Source organism: Portunus trituberculatus, chromosome 37 (assembly GCF_017591435.1).
Source record: "Portunus trituberculatus isolate SZX2019 chromosome 37, ASM1759143v1, whole genome shotgun sequence".
Taxonomy (NCBI): domain Eukaryota; kingdom Metazoa; phylum Arthropoda; class Malacostraca; order Decapoda; family Portunidae; genus Portunus; species Portunus trituberculatus.
The window spans coordinates 16632916-16650689 of NC_059291.1; the positions used below are offsets into that span (position 1 = coordinate 16632916).

General features: G+C 38.9%; 1 protein-coding gene across 10 annotated transcripts in view; it reads left to right on the forward strand.

Annotated features, from left to right (window-relative positions):
• LOC123513844 (myotubularin-related protein 13-like) overlaps positions 1-17774 on the forward strand; it is a 186447-nt gene that overhangs the window by 120167 nt on the left and 48506 nt on the right. For 5 of the 10 annotated variants that reach the window (XM_045271245.1, XM_045271246.1, XM_045271244.1 and 2 more), the window contains one exon: positions 300-493. In XM_045271245.1, coding sequence (XP_045127180.1) covers positions 300-493 — 194 coding nt within the window. The remainder of the gene's footprint in view (positions 1-299; positions 494-17774) is intronic. The other 5 variants (XM_045271254.1, XM_045271251.1, XM_045271249.1 and 2 more) reach the window with 1 other exon arrangement.

Below are 17774 nucleotides of genomic sequence, written 5' to 3' on the forward strand. Positions count from 1 at the left end.
TGGTTCATGCCAGTTTTTTGTATTCATGAACATTTGGAGACGAGATGCTGACCAAAGATTTTAAAGATGACCACCTGGCTGTTATGGTATTGATTAGATTGGAGTTTAAAGTATGTTGCATTTTATCTAGAAAAAAGAAAATGTGGTAGTAGACTTGGAATTCTACTATTTCATTTTTAGTCTACTTACATAAATTTATTTCTTCACAGCTTTCCTATGGATTAATTGCATTTTGCAAAGTTTTCTGCAGATGCATGAACTGCTTATGAAATAATTCCGGAAACCTTTATCCCCAACAGCTACCCAGCCTTGCTGTCAGTTCCTTCTAGTACGGGAGATGAGAGTCTCCATCGCCTGGCCCGATGCTACCGCCACAACCGGCTGCCCGTCATCACCTGGCGACACCCACGCACCAAAGCCCTTCTGCTGCGAGGCGCTGGCTTCCACACCATGAGCGTCATGAGTATGTTGAAGGGGCCTTCCACAACAACGGGTACTTGAATATCAATGATCATTCTTATGGCCATGTTATACAGCAGTAACCCGCAAAATGCATGGCATATCAGACGATATAAAGATACATTTAAAATTTTTTTTTTTTTTATGAAGGGAAGAGAGCCAGCCAAGGGCAAAAAAAAAAGAAAAGATTAAAAAAAAGGCCCACTTGAGTGCTGGCTCTCTACAAAGGGAAAAACGTCAGCCAAAATTAGGGAGCAAATGTCCTATACCTCCCTCTTAAAAGAAGATAAGTCGTAGGAAGTTGGAGATACAGATGCAGGGAGGGAGTTCCAGAGTTTACCTGTAAAAGGTATGAAGGGGTGAGAGTACTGGTTAACTCTTGTGTTAGAGAGTTGGACAGAATAGGGATGAGAGGAAGAAGAAAGCCTTTTGCAGCGAGGCCGCAGGAGGAGGGGAGGCATGCAGTTAGCAAGATCAGTAGAACAGCATGAAAATAGCAATAAAAGATAGAAAGAGATGCAACATTTCGGAGGTGAGAAAGAGGCTGAAGACAGTTAGTCAGAGGAGGGGAGTTGATGAGACGAAAAGCTTTTGATTCCACCCTATCTAGTAAAACTGTGTGACTGGAACCCCCCCAAACAAGCAAGGAGTACTCCATACAGGGGGGGATAAGGCCCTTATATAGAGTAAGCAGTTGGAGGGGCGAGAAAAACTGGCGGAGATGCCTCAGAACGCCTAACTTCATAGAAGCTCTTTTAGCAAAAGATGAGATGTGAAGTTTCCAGTTAAGATTATGAGTAAAGGACAGACCGAGGATATTCAGTGTGCAAGAAGGAGACAGTCGAGTGTCATTGAAGAAGAGGAGATAGTTGTCTGGAAGGTTGTGTCGAGTTGATAGATGGAGGAATTGAGTTTTTGAGGCATTGAAAACTACTAGATTTACTCTACCCAAATCAGTAAAGGACAGACCGAGGATATTCAGTGTGCAAGAAGGAGACAGTCGAGTGTCATTGAAGAAGAGGAGATAGTTGTCTGGAAGGTTGTGTCGAGTTGATAGATGGAGGAATTGAGTTTTTGAGGCATTGAAAACTACTAGATTTACTCTACCCCAATCAGAAATCTTAGAAAGATCAGAAGTCAGGTGTTCTGTGGGGTCCATGCATGATCTGTTGATTTCCTGAAGGGTTGGTCGTCTGTGAAAGGACGTGGAAAGATGTAGGGTGATATCATCAGTGTAGGAGTGGATAGGGCAAGAAGTTTGGTTAAGGTCATTAATGAATAATAGAAAGAGAGTGGGTGACAGGACAGAACCCTCAGAAATTCCACTGTTAATAGATATACGAGAAGAACAGTGGCCATCTGCCACAGCAGCAATAGAACAGTCAGAAAGAAAACTTGAGATAAAGTTACAGAGAGAACGATAGAAGCTGTAGGAGAGCAGTTTTTAAATCAAAGCTTCATGCCAGACTCTCTTAAAAGCTTTTGATATGTCTAACGCTACAGCAAAAGTTTCACCGAAATCTCTAAAAGAGGATGACCAAGACTCAGTAAGGAACGCCAGATCACCAGTAGAGCGACCTTGACGGAAGCCATACTGGCGATCAGATAGAAGATTGTGAAGTGACAGATCTTCCTATTCAGGATAGATTAAAAAAACTTTCGACAAGCAAGATATTAAAGCTATAGGACGGTAGTTTGAGGGATTACAACGGTCACCCTTTTAGGAACAGGCTGAATGTAGGCAAACTTCCAGCAGGAAGGAAAGGTAGAAGTCATTAGACAAAGTTGAAAGAGTCTGGCCAGGCAAAGTGCAAGCACGGAAGCACAGTTATTGTGAACAATAGGAGGGACCCCATCAGGGCCATAAGCTTTCCGAGGGTTTAGGCCAGCAAGGGCATGGAAAACATCATTACGAAGAATTTTAATTGTAGACATGAAATAGTCAGAGGTAGGATGAGAGGGAGGGACAAGCCCAGAATCATTCAAGGTGGAATTGTGAGCAAAGGTTTGAGGGAAGAGTTCAGCTTTAGAGACAAAAGAGATGGCAGTGGTGCCATCAGGATGAAATAAAGAAGGGAAAGATGAAGAAGTGAAGTTATTAGAGATGTTTTTGGCTAAATGCCAGAAATCTTGAGGGGTGTTTGAGTTTGAAAGATTTTGACAATTTCTGCTTATGAAGGAGTGTTTGACAAGTTGAAGAACTGATTTGGCATGATTCCGGGCAGAGATATATAGTGCGTGAGATTCAGGAGATGGAAGGCTCAAGTACCTTTTGTGGGCAACCTCTCTATCATGTATAGCACGAGAACAGGCTGAGTTAAACCAAGGTTTAAAAGGTTTAGGTTGAGAAAAAGAATGAGGAATGTACGTCTCCATGCTTTTGTTATGCATTCAGGACAAAAAGATGGGTCTTTGACATTATCGGGATCACTCGTATAATGTTATGATCACTTTTTTGTCTTATGTTATACTGAGAAGTAGGTCTACAAGTTGGCATATTTATTCATAGATCAGCTTTGACTACAAAGTACTCTGACCTAACCTGTCTGTAATTAGAGTACTCAACATAGTATTGGACCACTCCACCTTAATTAATAAGAAACACACCAACATCATAAGAAAAATATTTAGCAAAAAATAGAAAATGTAATATTTTTTGTAATTTTACTCACCAATGATACTTAGTTAAATACCCTTTCATCTTCATAACTTTCTGTAGGCATCTTGAGAGAAAGGGCAAAATTATGAAGTTATCTTAGGAAGGTGCCCATGATGCCTGGATCTCTTTCTCCAACTTAAGTACAATAGACATGTCTTTTCTCCATGTCTTTCCTAATATTCTGCTTCAAGTCTTTTTTCTCAGATTTATGTCAGGGCCATTGCTTGGCAATTTTTTATATACTCAATCTCACAGTCATTAAACCATTGTCATAGATTTGGCTGTGTGTGTGTCTGTGCACTGTCCTGTTGAAATATGGCTGCCTGTGTATTCATGAATGCATCAGGAAGACAATCACACTTCAACTATAAATATGTGTACTGGTTAAGTGTTTAATTTATAGGAAGTTCAGCAGTGCTATTTTCAGTAGAGACACCCTGAACCATGAGGGAATCAAGATGTTTTACTGTTGCCTATATCTACTGAGGGTTAGGGGATTGCTACCTGGCCTATGATACACATTTCCACCCTGTCAGTATTCATAAGTGTTGACTCATCACTTCACAACACTATCATCCATTTGTCATTATCCTACACACTATATTTGTGGGCAAAATTAACCCTCTTGCACCTCTATTTGAGAGTGAATAGCAGCCTCTTGACGTGGCAGTGGCTTGTGTACCCTAGCACTGTGACTCTAAAATTTACTGTTCTCACTGATTCTTCATCAAGCAGTCTGGAGTTTCTTTTATTTTTCTTGCTGTTACATGTGGGTTGTCCGCAGTCTGACGTTTTGCAATTGTTTGGGGTGTTTTTACAGTGTTAGGTTTCCTGACAAGCCTTTGTTTCTGAGTAGGAGTGGTGGCACTGCCATCCCAGTTAAACTGACAACCAGAGCTATACACTACAGTGGTATATCCCAACTTGTTCAGCTATTTGTTTAGTTGTGCAGCCATTTTTTTGCAAGGCTATGATATGGGCAAGTATCCTTATAAATCCTTGCAAGAGGCCATAATAACAACACTGGATTGAATGGACAAACGGGCACGGGGCCTCAAATGCTGGGCACACCTGAGCACTCGTGGTGTACAACCTTCCTCATCAGAGTTTTAGGGGCAATCCTTCAGCTTTGGTAATTATTTGGTTTATGAGCCTTGCCCACACTGCTGCTGCATTGGGCTGCTGAATAATATGGCATGCAAATTCAACCCCCTTCCTGACCCAATCAGTTCAGTATTATGTTGAACACTGTATATATCTAAGAAAGGTCTGTGCATCCATTTATCAGGTTTCACAACTTGAATTTCTTTTTAGAAAGAATACAAGATTATTATTATGTAGATGAAAAACAGTAGATTCAGTGAAAACATCTTACTAAGATCCCTATGCATGTTTTAACCCCATCAACACAAGGACCCATATTTTGCATCCTTGTAATACTTGTGACATATCCAAGGATGTGCATATTGTGTCATGGCTGTGTTCTGCTAAAATGATGTGTTTTTTTCCTGGATACTGTAAGATATCTTTCAGAATGTAGGTTGCATATGTTATGAAGGCTTGACTTTCATCATTATTACAAAGGAGTGTATGATTTGCTTATACCAGGATAGGTACTGAGAGAGAGAGAGAGAGAGAGAGAGAGCTGTCTCATAGTCATGTATCCCCTCACCACCTCCCAGACTGGATACAGTGCTGGGGCCAATTTCTATTGCCATGAGTGAAGATGTTACAGTAAAAAAAAGTGAATGAAAGCTTTAGAAGTGTTGGGCATATGACAAGGATTTATGATGTTGCATTACCAATTGAATTATTAGAGGAATGAAAGCAACAATGAAGAGCAGATATTACTGCAAATACAATAACCCGTGTATAAATCAAACCAATTGCAGAAAATCACTCCTAATTATCTGAAAATATGAGTTATCCAAGAGATTTTTTTTCACACTTTGCATACCTGTTTCCACTTACAGTTGATATGGCGTGTGTGATTTATTACATAAATAGGTTCTACATACATGGTGCACATAAACATGTGGCATATACACACACACACACACACACACACACACACACACACACACACACACACACACACACACACACACACACACACACACACACACACACGGGCCAATAAGAATCAAACTTAAGTCACAAAAGGATGTAGATGAATTGGTGGAGAAGTCATGGAGGCTAGCCCAGCAGGAAACAACAAGGAAGATTTGGTTGAGAAGAGATCTCGGTGAAAAGGAAAGAGAAATGTTAAATGAGTTGAGAAAGGAGGCTTTGAAAAAAATGAAGAGAGGACAGAAGAAGAGAAAAAGAGTTTTTCTGGAGAATCTTGGATATGAGACTGAGGAAGTGGTTCATAACCCAGAAAAGTACAGCAAGAAAGGACTAAAGAAACTTACATATGAGCGAAATGTAATGTATTCCAACATAAATGGAGTGATATCGGGATTTTAGAACTCAACGATTACTTGAGGACAAGAACCCAGATATTGTGGGTCTTACTGAAACAAAACTGAGAGAGGGAGAAGACCTGATGAAGGTTGGAGAAGGAAATATAACGTTTGGAAAAGAAATAGAGTAGGTAAGATGGGAGGAGGAGTGATGTTGCTGGTTAAAAAGATATAAAGGTGGATCAAGTGAAAAAGGTATGGGAAAGGCAGAAGTGCTAAAGATCAGAGCAGAAACTAATGAAGGAAAAAGAGGCACTACATAGTGGTGTACGTACCACCTAAGACAAATGCATGGTCAGTACAGGAATATGAAGAAATGATAAGTGATACAGGAACATGTCTGGAAGAAATGTTGGGTGGCTGTGAACGAACTATAATGATGGGAGATTTTAATTGTAAAGAGGTGTGTTGGGAGGACTGGTCAATGGAAGGATCAGAGACAACATGGGGAAATACACTATTGACACTGGCAATGGAAAATGTGTTAACTCAGTGGGTCAAAGAAGATACTAGGTTTGGAGGAGAGGGAGCATCGTCAAGACTGGACTTGGTCTTTAGTACAGAGCCAATGGTCATTGAGGAGATGAGGGTGGAGTGCCCTTTAGCAAAGAGTGATCATGCAGTTTTGGAGTTCAAGGTGATAGACGAAGAGAAATCTAGAAGAAATGAAGAATATAAAGTGGGAAGATGGAATTATGCCAAGACAGATTTTGGAAACCTAAAGAAATTCTTTCAAGAGACAAATTGGATGAAATTCAAGAGTGCTAAGGAGCAAATGAAAAGTGGAAGGAATTTATAAAAATATACAAAGAAGGTGAGAAAAATTTGTACCAATAAGACAACATAGAGAAGTTGGAAAGCAGGACTGGTTTAACGATAGATGTGAAAAGGCTAGAACAAGAAAAGAGGATGCATGGAAGAGGTGGAGAAGGAAAAGACGGATTAAGCAGTGGGAAAGTTACAAAAGAGCAAGAAATGAATATGTGTTGATTAGAAGAGAAGAAAGAAAGAAACAAGAAAAGGATATAATTGATAAATGTAAAGACCAACCAAGGCTTTTTACAGACATGTGAACAACAACATCAAAAATAGAGAAAGTATTGAAAGTTTAGAAGTAAATGGAGTATACAGTGAAGATCCCAGGGAAATGGCAGAGGCTATGAATGGATGCTTTCGGAAGGTATTCACAAAGGAGACTGCTTTTGACAAACCACTGGTAATGGAACAGAAAGGGATTATGAAGGAGTTTCAAGTAACTGTGGAGGAGATCAAGAACATGATGGGGAGTTTAGAAGTGAGAAAAGCTGTGGGACCTGATGGGGTATCAGGATGGATTTTAAGAGAATGCAGGGAGCAATTGGCAGAAAAAGTTTGTGAAGTAATTGATGCCTCATTAAGGGAAGGCGTAGTGCCCCAAGACTGGAAAAGAGCTAACATTGTCCCAATCTATAAATCAGGTAACAAGAGAGACCCATTGAACTATAGACCAGTGTCACTTACAAGTGTGGTAGCTAAGATGTGTGAGAGGGTGGTGAAGAATAGATGGACAGACTTCTTGGAGAAAAATGACATACTTTGTGAGTGTCAATTTGGTTTTAGGAAAGGGCGTTCATGCACGACAAACCTGATATGTTACTATTCGAGGGTGATAGATGTAATACAGGAAAGAGATGGTTGGGCTGATGGAATATATCTGGATTTAAAAAAGGCCTTTGATAAGGTACCACACCAGAGACTGATCTGGAAACTTGAAATGGTAGGAGGAGTGCATGGCAGTTTACTAAAATGGATGGAAGACTTTTGGTAGGAAGAGAAATGAGAACAATAATTAAGGACAGACCATCAGAATGGGGATTGGTGGAGAGTGGAGTTCCACAGGGATCAGTGTTGGCACCAGTAATGTTCGCAGTCTACATAAATGACATGGTGGATGGGGTGTCCAGTTATGTGAGCCTATTTGCAGACGATGCAAAATTGTTAAGAAAAGTGAGATGTGACAAAGATTGCGAACTACTCCAGGAAGACTTGGACAGAATATGGAAATGGAGCTGTACATGGCAAATGGAGTTCAACACGACAAAATGCAAGAAAATAGAGTTTGGCAAGAGTGAAAGAAGAATCAGGAGTATGTACAAGATAGGAAATGAAGACATAAAACCAGTCATGAAGAAAAAGACCTTGGGGTGACAATTACCAATGACCTATCGCCAGAGAGACATATAAACAAAATAATTGGAGAAGTATTGAACTTATTGAGGAACATAAGAGTGGCGTTCAGATATCTAGATGAAGAAATGATGAAGAAAATAATTACTGCAATGATAAGACCGAGGCTTGAATATGCAACAATACAGTGGGCTCGAACTTAAAGAAACACATAAGGAAACTAGAGAAAGTACAGAGGGCTGCAACAAAATGGTGCCTGACTTAAGAGATTTGACTTATGAAGACAGACTGAAAAGAATGCAACTTCCAACCCTGGAAAACAGAAGAGAAAGGGAGACCTGATAGCAATATACAGAGTGATGATTGGCATGGAAAAATGGATAGGGAAGATCTGTGTATGTGGAATGGAAGAATGTCGAGAGGGCATGGGAAAAACTAAAATGGCCACTTATAGGAGAGATGTGAAAAATATAGCTTCCTCATAGAAGGGTGGAAGCATGGAATAGTTTAGACGTGGAAGTGGTCAACGCAAGGAATATTCATGATTTTAAGAAAAAGCTGGACATTAATAGATATGGAGACGGGACAACACGAGCATAGCTCTTTTCCTGTATGTTACAATTAGGTAAATACAATTAGGTAAATACACACACACACACACACACACACACACACACACACACACACACACACACACAAGGGCTATACAAATGAATGATGATATAAGATATAAGTGCCCATTGGGAAAGAGTGACCATGTAATATTAGAAATAGATATAGAAGAGAGAAAGGAAGATAGAGACGATTCATACAAAGGAGACCGATTAAACTACAGAAAGGTTGATATTGAGAATCTCAGGAACTATTTTAAAAATGTAAACTGGGAGGAGATGGAAAACTCAGAGACGATGCAAGAGAAGTATAACTTATTTTTGAAAATATATAAAACAGGAGTGAGGGAATATGTCCCAAAATATAGACCTCAAGAAGAAGGAAAGAAAGATTGGTTTAATGCAAGGTGTGCTAGGGTGAAGGAGAAAAGAGATGGAGCATGGAAAAGATGGAGGAGAAATAGAAATCCAACAAATAAGGAAAACTTCAAGGCAGCGAGAGATGAATATGTTAAGGTAAGGAAGGAAGAGGAAAAGAACTTTGAAAAGGACATTGTCGAAAAATGTAAGGAGCAACCAAAATTGTTCTATAGATTCATAAATGGAAAAATTAGACAAAGAGAAACAATAGAAAGGTTAAAAGGAGAGAATGGGATGGTGGAAGACCCAAAAACTATGGCAGAACTATTAAATAATAAATTCCAGGAGGTCTTTACTAAGGAATCCAAATTAGAGAGGCCACAGAGTAATAGAGAGACAATCTATATGAAAGAGATTAAAGTAACCAAGCTTGAAATAAAAGAGTTAATGAAGGAACTGGATGAAGAGAAGGCAATGGGACCAGATGAAGTCTCAGGCAGAATACTGAAAGAATGTAGGGAAGAACTAGCAAGTCCTATATACAACATCATAAAATGCTCAATAGAAAATGGAACAGTACCAGTAGAATGGAAAAGAGCTGAGGTGGTTCCCATATGTAAGAGCGGAAGGAAGGAAGAACCTTTAAATTACAGACAGGTATCACTAACTAGTGTAATATGCAAGATGTGTGAAAGAATAATAAAAACAATGGATCGAATTCTATGAAGACAACAAATTAATATCAAATAGCCAATTTGGTTTTAGAAAAAGACGGTCTTGTGTAACTAATTTATTGAGTTTCTATTCTAGAATAGTTGATAGAGTACAAGAGAGAGAGGGATGGGTTGACTGTATTTATTTGAATTTTAAAAAAGGCGTTTGACAAAGTGCCATATGCAAGATTACTATGGAAGTTAGAGGAGAAGGGTGGCTTAAAAGGAAGTACATTGAGATGGATAGATTATTATTTGAGGGGGAGAGAAATAAGGACGGTAGTTAAAGATATGAAGTCCAAGTGGAGAACAGTAGAAAGCGGAGTGCCATAGGGGTCAGTATTGGCACCAATACTTTTCCTCATTTATATCAACGACATGCCAGAAGGAGTGAACAGCTACATAAATCTGTTTGCAGATGATACGAAACTGTGCAGAGTTATAAAGCAAAAGGAGGATTGTGAAATACTGCAAGAAGACCTAAATAAGATCTGGGAATGGAGTAAAAGTGGAAATGGAATTCAATGTGAACAAAAGCCATGTCATGGAAATGGGAAAGAGTGAAAGACAACCTGTGGGAATCTATAAGATGGGAGATGGAGTAGAACTGGAGAAAGTTAAAAAGGAAAAGGACTTAGGAGTGATGATGGAAGAAAACAATCAACCAGTAAGCCATATTGATAGAATTTTTAGAGAAACATATAATTTGCTAAGGAATATTGGAGTAGCATTTCACTACATGGACAAAGAAATGATGAAGAAATTGATAAGTACTATAATAAGTCCTAGATTGGAATATGCAGGAGTAGTGTGGACCCCTCATAAAAAGAAACACATATGGAAATTGGAGAGGCTACAAAAAATAGCTACAAGAATGGTTCCAGAATTTGAAGGGATGACATATGAGGAGAGACTAAAGGCTATGGATCTACCAACCCTGGAACAAAGAAGGGAGAGAGGAGACCTGATACAAGTTTATAAATTGATCAACGGAATGGACCAAGTGGATAATGAGAAACTGATCCTAAGAGAAGAATATGACATCCAAAGCACAAGATTGCATAGTAAAAAGCTGAGAAAAGGAAGATGTCTGAGAGATATTAAAGAATATAGTTTCCCGCAGAGATGTATTGAGACGTGGAACAGTTTAAATGAAGAAGTAGTGTCTGCAACGAGTGTGCATACTTTTAAAGTAAGATTGGATAAGTGTAGATATGGAGACGGGGCCACACGAGCATAAAGCCCAGGCCCTGTAAAACTACAACTAGGTAAATGCAATTAGGTAAACACACACACACACACACACACACACACACACACACACACACACACACACACACACACACACACACACACACACACACACACACACACACACATGTATGGATTACCTAAGAAATAACGAACCGGACATAATGTGTGTAGTGGAAACAAAGCTAAGGCCCGAAATAAAGCTAGACTGGTTTGTTGTAAAACACTACAAAGTATGGAGAAATGATAGAAAAAATAAAGGTGGTGGTGGTATAATGGTTCTTACTAAGGAAGATCTGATAGTGAAGGAGGTGAACTATAGTAAGAGAAATGAGGAAGTGATAAGTATGCTTATAACAGATGGCAAGAGGGACATTAATATTATAACAGTATACATACCACCCAGAACCAGTGCTTGGGAATATGAACAGTACCAAATGGTGACGAGAAATACTCTAGACAGAATGAAGCTAGAACTCAACAGAAAGGATAGAGTGATGATAGTTGGAGACTTTAATTGCAAAGAAATAGTGTGGGAAGACTACAAAATGGTGAATGGTGGTGAGTGGGCAGAAGAATTGTTAAAGGTAGCAACAAATAACTTGATGGCACAGTGGGTGAGATCACCAACAAGGTGCAGGGGACAAGATGTTGCAGCAAGGTTGGATTTGGTATTTACCAGGGGAATCTCTCTAAAAGAGGAAATTGAACATGAAAGTCCCTTGGGGAAAGCGATCATGATGTCCTAAGCTTTGAGCTGGATACAGAATTAAGCACGAATAAGATTGTGGAATGCAGGGAGGAAAAATTAAATTATACTAGGGCAAATTATAACCATATAAGGGAGTTCTTTAATGAAATTGACTGGTCTGTGGTATACCAGGAAAGAGATATGCAATTGAAGTACGATAAATTTATGGATTTGTATAACTCTGCTGTGAAAAAGTTTGTGCCATATTACAGGAAGGGGACTTTAAATAATAAACAGTGGTTTAATAGAAATTGTGAAGAAGCAAAAAAGAACAAAGAAAAGGCATGGAAGAAACTTAAGAAAAACAGTGATGTATTATCAAGGGAAGGCTACAAAACAGCAAGATATGTTGAAGTAAGGAGAACAGCACAGAAGGAATATGAACAGAGGGTGGTGGAAAACTGTGATAGTGACCCAAAAATGTTTTACAAATTCATAAATGGAAAACTAAATAAAAGGGAGGCAATAGAAAAGGTAAAAAACAGGGAAGAAGTATATGAAGATGCTGGAGAGATAGCTGAAATTTTGAACGACAACTTTTGCAAAGTGTTTACAAAGGAGGAGCATTTTATGGGAGGAAGGCCTACGGAAATAAAGCAAATGCAGGACATCATGGTTACTAAGGAAGACGTAAGGAAAATTATAAGCAATCTGGATATTAATAAATCAATGGGGCCTGATGGCATATCTGGGAGGTTGCTAAAAGAATGTAAGGATCAATTGTTGAACCCCATATTTGATATTGTGGATACCTCCATACGAACAGGATTAGTCCCGAAAGAGTGGAAAAGAGCTGACATTGTGCCTATATATAAGAATGGTAGTAGAATGGAACCGCTAAATTATAGACCAGTATCGTTGACTAGTATATTGTGCAAGGTATGTGAAGAAGTAATTAAAGCTAAGTGGAGTGAGTATCTAGAAAGTGAAAACATTCTGAGTGAAAGGCAGTTTGGTTTCAGAAAAGGAAGATCGTGTATCCAATTTATTATGTTTTTATTCAAGAGTGACTGACATACTACAACATAGAGAGGGATAGGTGGATGCTATCTACCTGGACTTGAGAAAGGCCTTTGATAAAGTACCACACAATAGACTGATGTGGAAACTAAAGAAGATTGGATGAGTAAATGATAAACTAGCAAAATGGATGGAAAATTACTTAATGGGAAGAGAAATGAGAACAGTGGTGAGAGGAAGGAAGTCCGAGTGGAAGAAGGTAACCAGTGGAGTTCCACAAGGGTCAGTGCTTGGTCCCATCATGTTTTTGATTTATGTTAATGATATGCCAGTAGGAATTGGCAGTTACATGAACATTTTTGCGGACGATACTAAAATTATGAGGAGAGTAAAGAATGTGGAAGATTGTAACAAGTTACAGGAAGATCTTGATAAAATATATGAGTGGAGTAAGGAGTGGCAGATGGAATTTAATATAGACAAGACCAATGTTATGAAAATGGGAAGAAGTAGATACAGACCAAACTGGGATTACAGGCTGGGTGATGAGAAAATTAAAGAGACCAATGAGGAGAAAGATTTAGAGTAACCGTGCAAAACACCTTGTCACCGGAGAAGCACATTAACAAGATTTTTTGGAAAACATACAACATGCTTGAAAATATTGGCCTTGCATTCCACTACCTAGATGAAGGAATGATGAAGAAGATATTATGTACTTTAATAAGACCCCAGTTAGAATATGCAGCATGTGTCTGGTCACCGCATATGAAGAAAAATGTGAAGAAGGTGGAAAGGGTACAGAGGCTGGCAACAAGGATGGTACCAGGACTCAGGGAGTTAGACTATGAGGAAAGACTGAGGAAGCTGGGGCTGACCACATTAGAAGAACAAGAGGAGACATGATAACTATGTATAAATTGGTGAACAAGACTGACATACTGGACAGAGAGTTGATAAAGGTGACCACAAGTAATCATCTCCGAGGACATGGAAAAAAAGCTAATAAAAGACATCTGTCTAAATGACGTGAGAAAATACAGTTTCCCGCATCATAGCATTGATAAGTGGAATAAACTGAGCAGTCATGTCGTCGATGCGGTGTGTGTCAATCAGATGAAAGAGAGATATGACAGGAATGGACAAGGAGACAAGACACAGAGAGCTTAGCTTGGGCCCTGTAATACACAAATAGGTAAATACAAATAGGTAAATACACACACACACACATCACTTAAAATTCAAAATAAAAAAATGGCAACTCCAAATCCAGCCTTGGAGTCCCCTTCTGGGGAGGGGACCAGAAATGTCCCCAGGTCAGACTGCTCTCTTGTTGGTGACCCAGAATGTCTTGACACCTCCCTCAACTTTTTCTTCATTAATTTTGCAAAATTTGCGGTCTTAGATTTTATTTTCAATCTGAAGAACATCAACTCTCATCTACTAAACCTCATCTTCTTTTCCTCACCGAAACACAGCTATCTGAGGCAACTGACAGTAGCCCTTTCTCAGTTCCCTCTTACTTTCTCTATTCTCATTTTCATTCCAAAGCTGGATGTTGCATCTATCTGCGCAATGACTTAACTTGCTCTCCTGCCCATCCTCTTGAATCTTCCGAGTTTTCCACCATCTGGCTTAAACTCAACAGTCACTCTCTAACTAAATTGATCTGTGCTGTCTATCTCTCCCCTACAGTAAATTCTTCAACTATTTAACTTCCAAAGTGGAGCATATTCTGTCCCTCTACCCTTTTGCAGAGATCTCCATCCTTGGATATTTCAATGTTCACCACCAGCTTTGGCTTTCCTTTTCCCTTCACTGACCATCATGGTGAACTGGCCTTCAACTTTGCTATCCTCCATGACTCAGAGCAATTGGTGCAACACCCTACTCGTATTCCTGACCATCTTCGAGACATGCCCAACATTCTTGATTTCTTCCTTACCTCTAATTTTTCAGCATATGCTGCTCCATATCTTCCCTGCTGGGCTCCTCCAATCACAATCTCATTTCTGTATCTTGTCCTATTTCTCCAATCCCTCCTCAGGATCCCCCAAAGCAGAGGTGCCTCTGGCATTTTACCTCTGGCAGATGGGGGGACCTGAGGAGGAATTATGCAGATTTTCCCTGGAATGGTTACTGTTTCCATGTCAGAGACCAATCTCTGTGTGCTGGCATGGAGGCATACATTCCTCATTCTTTTTCATGCTATACATGATAAGAGAGGTTGCCCACAAAAGGTACTTGAGCCTTCCATCTCCTGAATCTCATGCACTTTATATTTCTGCCCAGAGTCATGCCAAGTCTGGTTGTCACCTTGCCAAACATTTCTTCATAAATAGAAAATGTCAAAATCTTTCAAACTCTAAATTCCCTCATGACTTATGGCATCTGGCCAAAAACATCTCCAATAACTTTACTTCTTCATCTTTCCTTTCTTTATTTCATACTGATGGCACCACTGCTATCTCATCTGTCTCTAAAGCTGATCTCTTCTCTCAAACCTTTGCTAAAAACTCCACTTTGGATGTTTCTGGCCTTGTCCCTCCTTCTCCTCGTCCCTCTGACTATTTCATATCTTCAATTAAAATTCTTTGTAATGATGTTTTCCATGCCCTTGCTGACCTAAACCCTCATAAGGCTTATGGACCTAATTGGGTCCCTCCTATTGTTCTCAGAAACTGTGCTTTCTTGCTTACACCTTGTCTGGCCAAACTCTTTCAACTGTGCCTATCGACTTCTACCTTTCCTTCTTGCTGGAAGTTTGCCTACATTTAGCCTGTTCCTAAAAAGGGTGACCGTTCTAATCCCCTGAACTACCGTCCTATAGCTTTAATCTCTTGCTTGTCTTAAGTTTTTTTAATCTATCATGAATAGGAAGATTCTTAAACCTCTGTCACTTCACACTCTTCCATCTGTTAGCCAGTATGGCTTCCATCAAGGTCACTCTACTGGTGATCTTCTGGCTTTCCTTACTTAGTCTTGGTTATCCTCTTTTAGAGATTTCAGTGAAACTTTTGCTGTCATACTAGACATATCAGAAGCTTTTGATAGAGTCTGGCACATAGCTTTGATTTCCAAACTACGGTTTCTATCCTTCCCTCTGCAACTTTATCTCAAAATTCCTTTCTAATTGTTCTATTGCAGCCGTGGTAGACAGCCACTGTTCTTCTCCTAAATCTATTAACAGTGGTGTTCTTCATGGTTCTGTTCCATCACCTACTCTCTTTATATTATTCATTAATGACCTTCTTAACCACTCCTACACTAATGATACCACCCTACTTCTTTCCACGTCCTTTCAGAGACGACGAGGAAGTTAACAAATCATGCAGGGATGCCACAGAATGCCTAACTTTTGATCTCTCTAAGATTTCTGATTGGGGCAGAGAAAACTTAGTAGTTTTCAATGCCTCAAAGACTCAATTCCTCCATTTATCATCTTGACGCAACCTTCCAAACAACTATCCCTCTTCTTTAATGACACTCAGCTGTTTCCCTCTTCCATTCTAAATATCTTTGGTCTGTCGTTTATTCATAATCTTAACTGGAAACTTCACATCACATCTCATCTCTTTCTACTACAGTTTCTTTGAATTTAGGCGTTCTGTGGCGTTTCCGCCAGTTTTCTCGCCCCTCTAACTGCTAACTCTGTACAAAAGCCTTCCTTATTTGTCCTTCTATAGAGTATTCTTTTTATGAATGAGGGGGTTCCACTCATACAGCTTTATTAGATAGGGTGGAATCAAAACCTTTTCATCTCATCAACTCCCGTCCTCTGACTGACTGTCTTTAGCCTCTTTCTCATCGCCGAAATGTTGCGTCCCTTTCTATCTTTTATCACTATTTTCATGCTAATTGCTCTATTGATCTTGCTAACTGCATGCCTCCCTTCCTCCTGCGGCCTTGCAGTACAAGGCTTTCTTATTCCTCTCATCCCTATTCTGTCCAACTCTCTAATGAAAGAGTTAACCAGTACTCTCACCCATTAATACCTTTCACTGGTAAACTCCGGAACTCCCTACCTGCTTATGTATTTTCATCTTCCTATGACTTAACTTCTTTAAGAAAGAGGTGTCAAGACATTTGTCCCTGAATTTTGACCAATTCTTTTTAATCTTTTATGGAGACTGGAATTCCAGTGGGCCTTTTTTTCTAATATATATATATATATATATATATATATATATATATATATATATATATATATATATATATATATATATATATATATGCCCTTGGCAGTTCTCCTTCTTACATAAAAAAAAATAAATGAAAAGGCTGGCAGAGATGAGAACTCTGTTCTTACTACCCCAGTTAAATCTCTTGAAACTAACCATGGTAAACTAAATTAAATGAAAATATACTCAAAATTTTATAGAAATTGATGAGAGTGTGTAATAATATAAATGTTTTTGTTGCACCTACAAACTGTCTTTAAAATTATTGCTATCATTGACCATTACTTTGGACAGTGTGACAGTGTTCTATTATATCTCTTTTACTGATGCTTTGTACCTTTTGGCAGCATACCATTATTAAGAGGTTTTGAGAGAAGAGCCCTCAATGCTTCCTATCTAAACACTCCCTGCTTGTCTATTGCAAATATCTGAGATTTTAACCATTTTGTCATAATTCTTTCAACTAAGGCAGTTATATATCCTGCACAAAAAACAAGTGTCAAGTATATCTCCAACATATACTGTGTATAGAAGATGCTGTATCTCAAGAAGAATATGCTGAATTAGTAGATGTGGTATATAGGAAATATATCATATATTTGTGGTGTAGGAAATATGGTACACCCTCATTCACTATACATGAGCACATTACTGTCTGCACATGTTTATTAGTGATTGTGGTAAAATTAGCAGTGCTTCCCATAATCGTTCTCCTCTCCATTCTTCAAGTTTACTTTCTTTACGGTTTTTAAGAAAAGTTTTTATTTATGTACCTTTGGCACAATTCTGCTCAAAGACTGCCAGCTCACATTTTGTCTACCATAATTTAGGTCTAGCTAAGAGAATGATATACAAACACCACTTTTATAAAATGCTAGAAACATTTTGTCTACCATAACTTAGGTCTAGCTAAGAGAATGATATACAAACACCACTTTTATGAAATTCTAGGAATCACATACAAAGAAATATGCAACAATTTGGATGAAACAGTGGTTCAAGCAAGAAATATTCATGACATTAAGGCTAAACTGGATGACTATAGGTATGAAGACAGGACAGCACAAGTATAGCTCTTTTCCTGTAAAACACAACTAGGTAAATACAACTACGTAAATACACGCACGCAAACACACACACACAACTGCTGCAGACAACTACGTTTGGACAGCTAACTAATGTTTGTATCTCTTCTTTT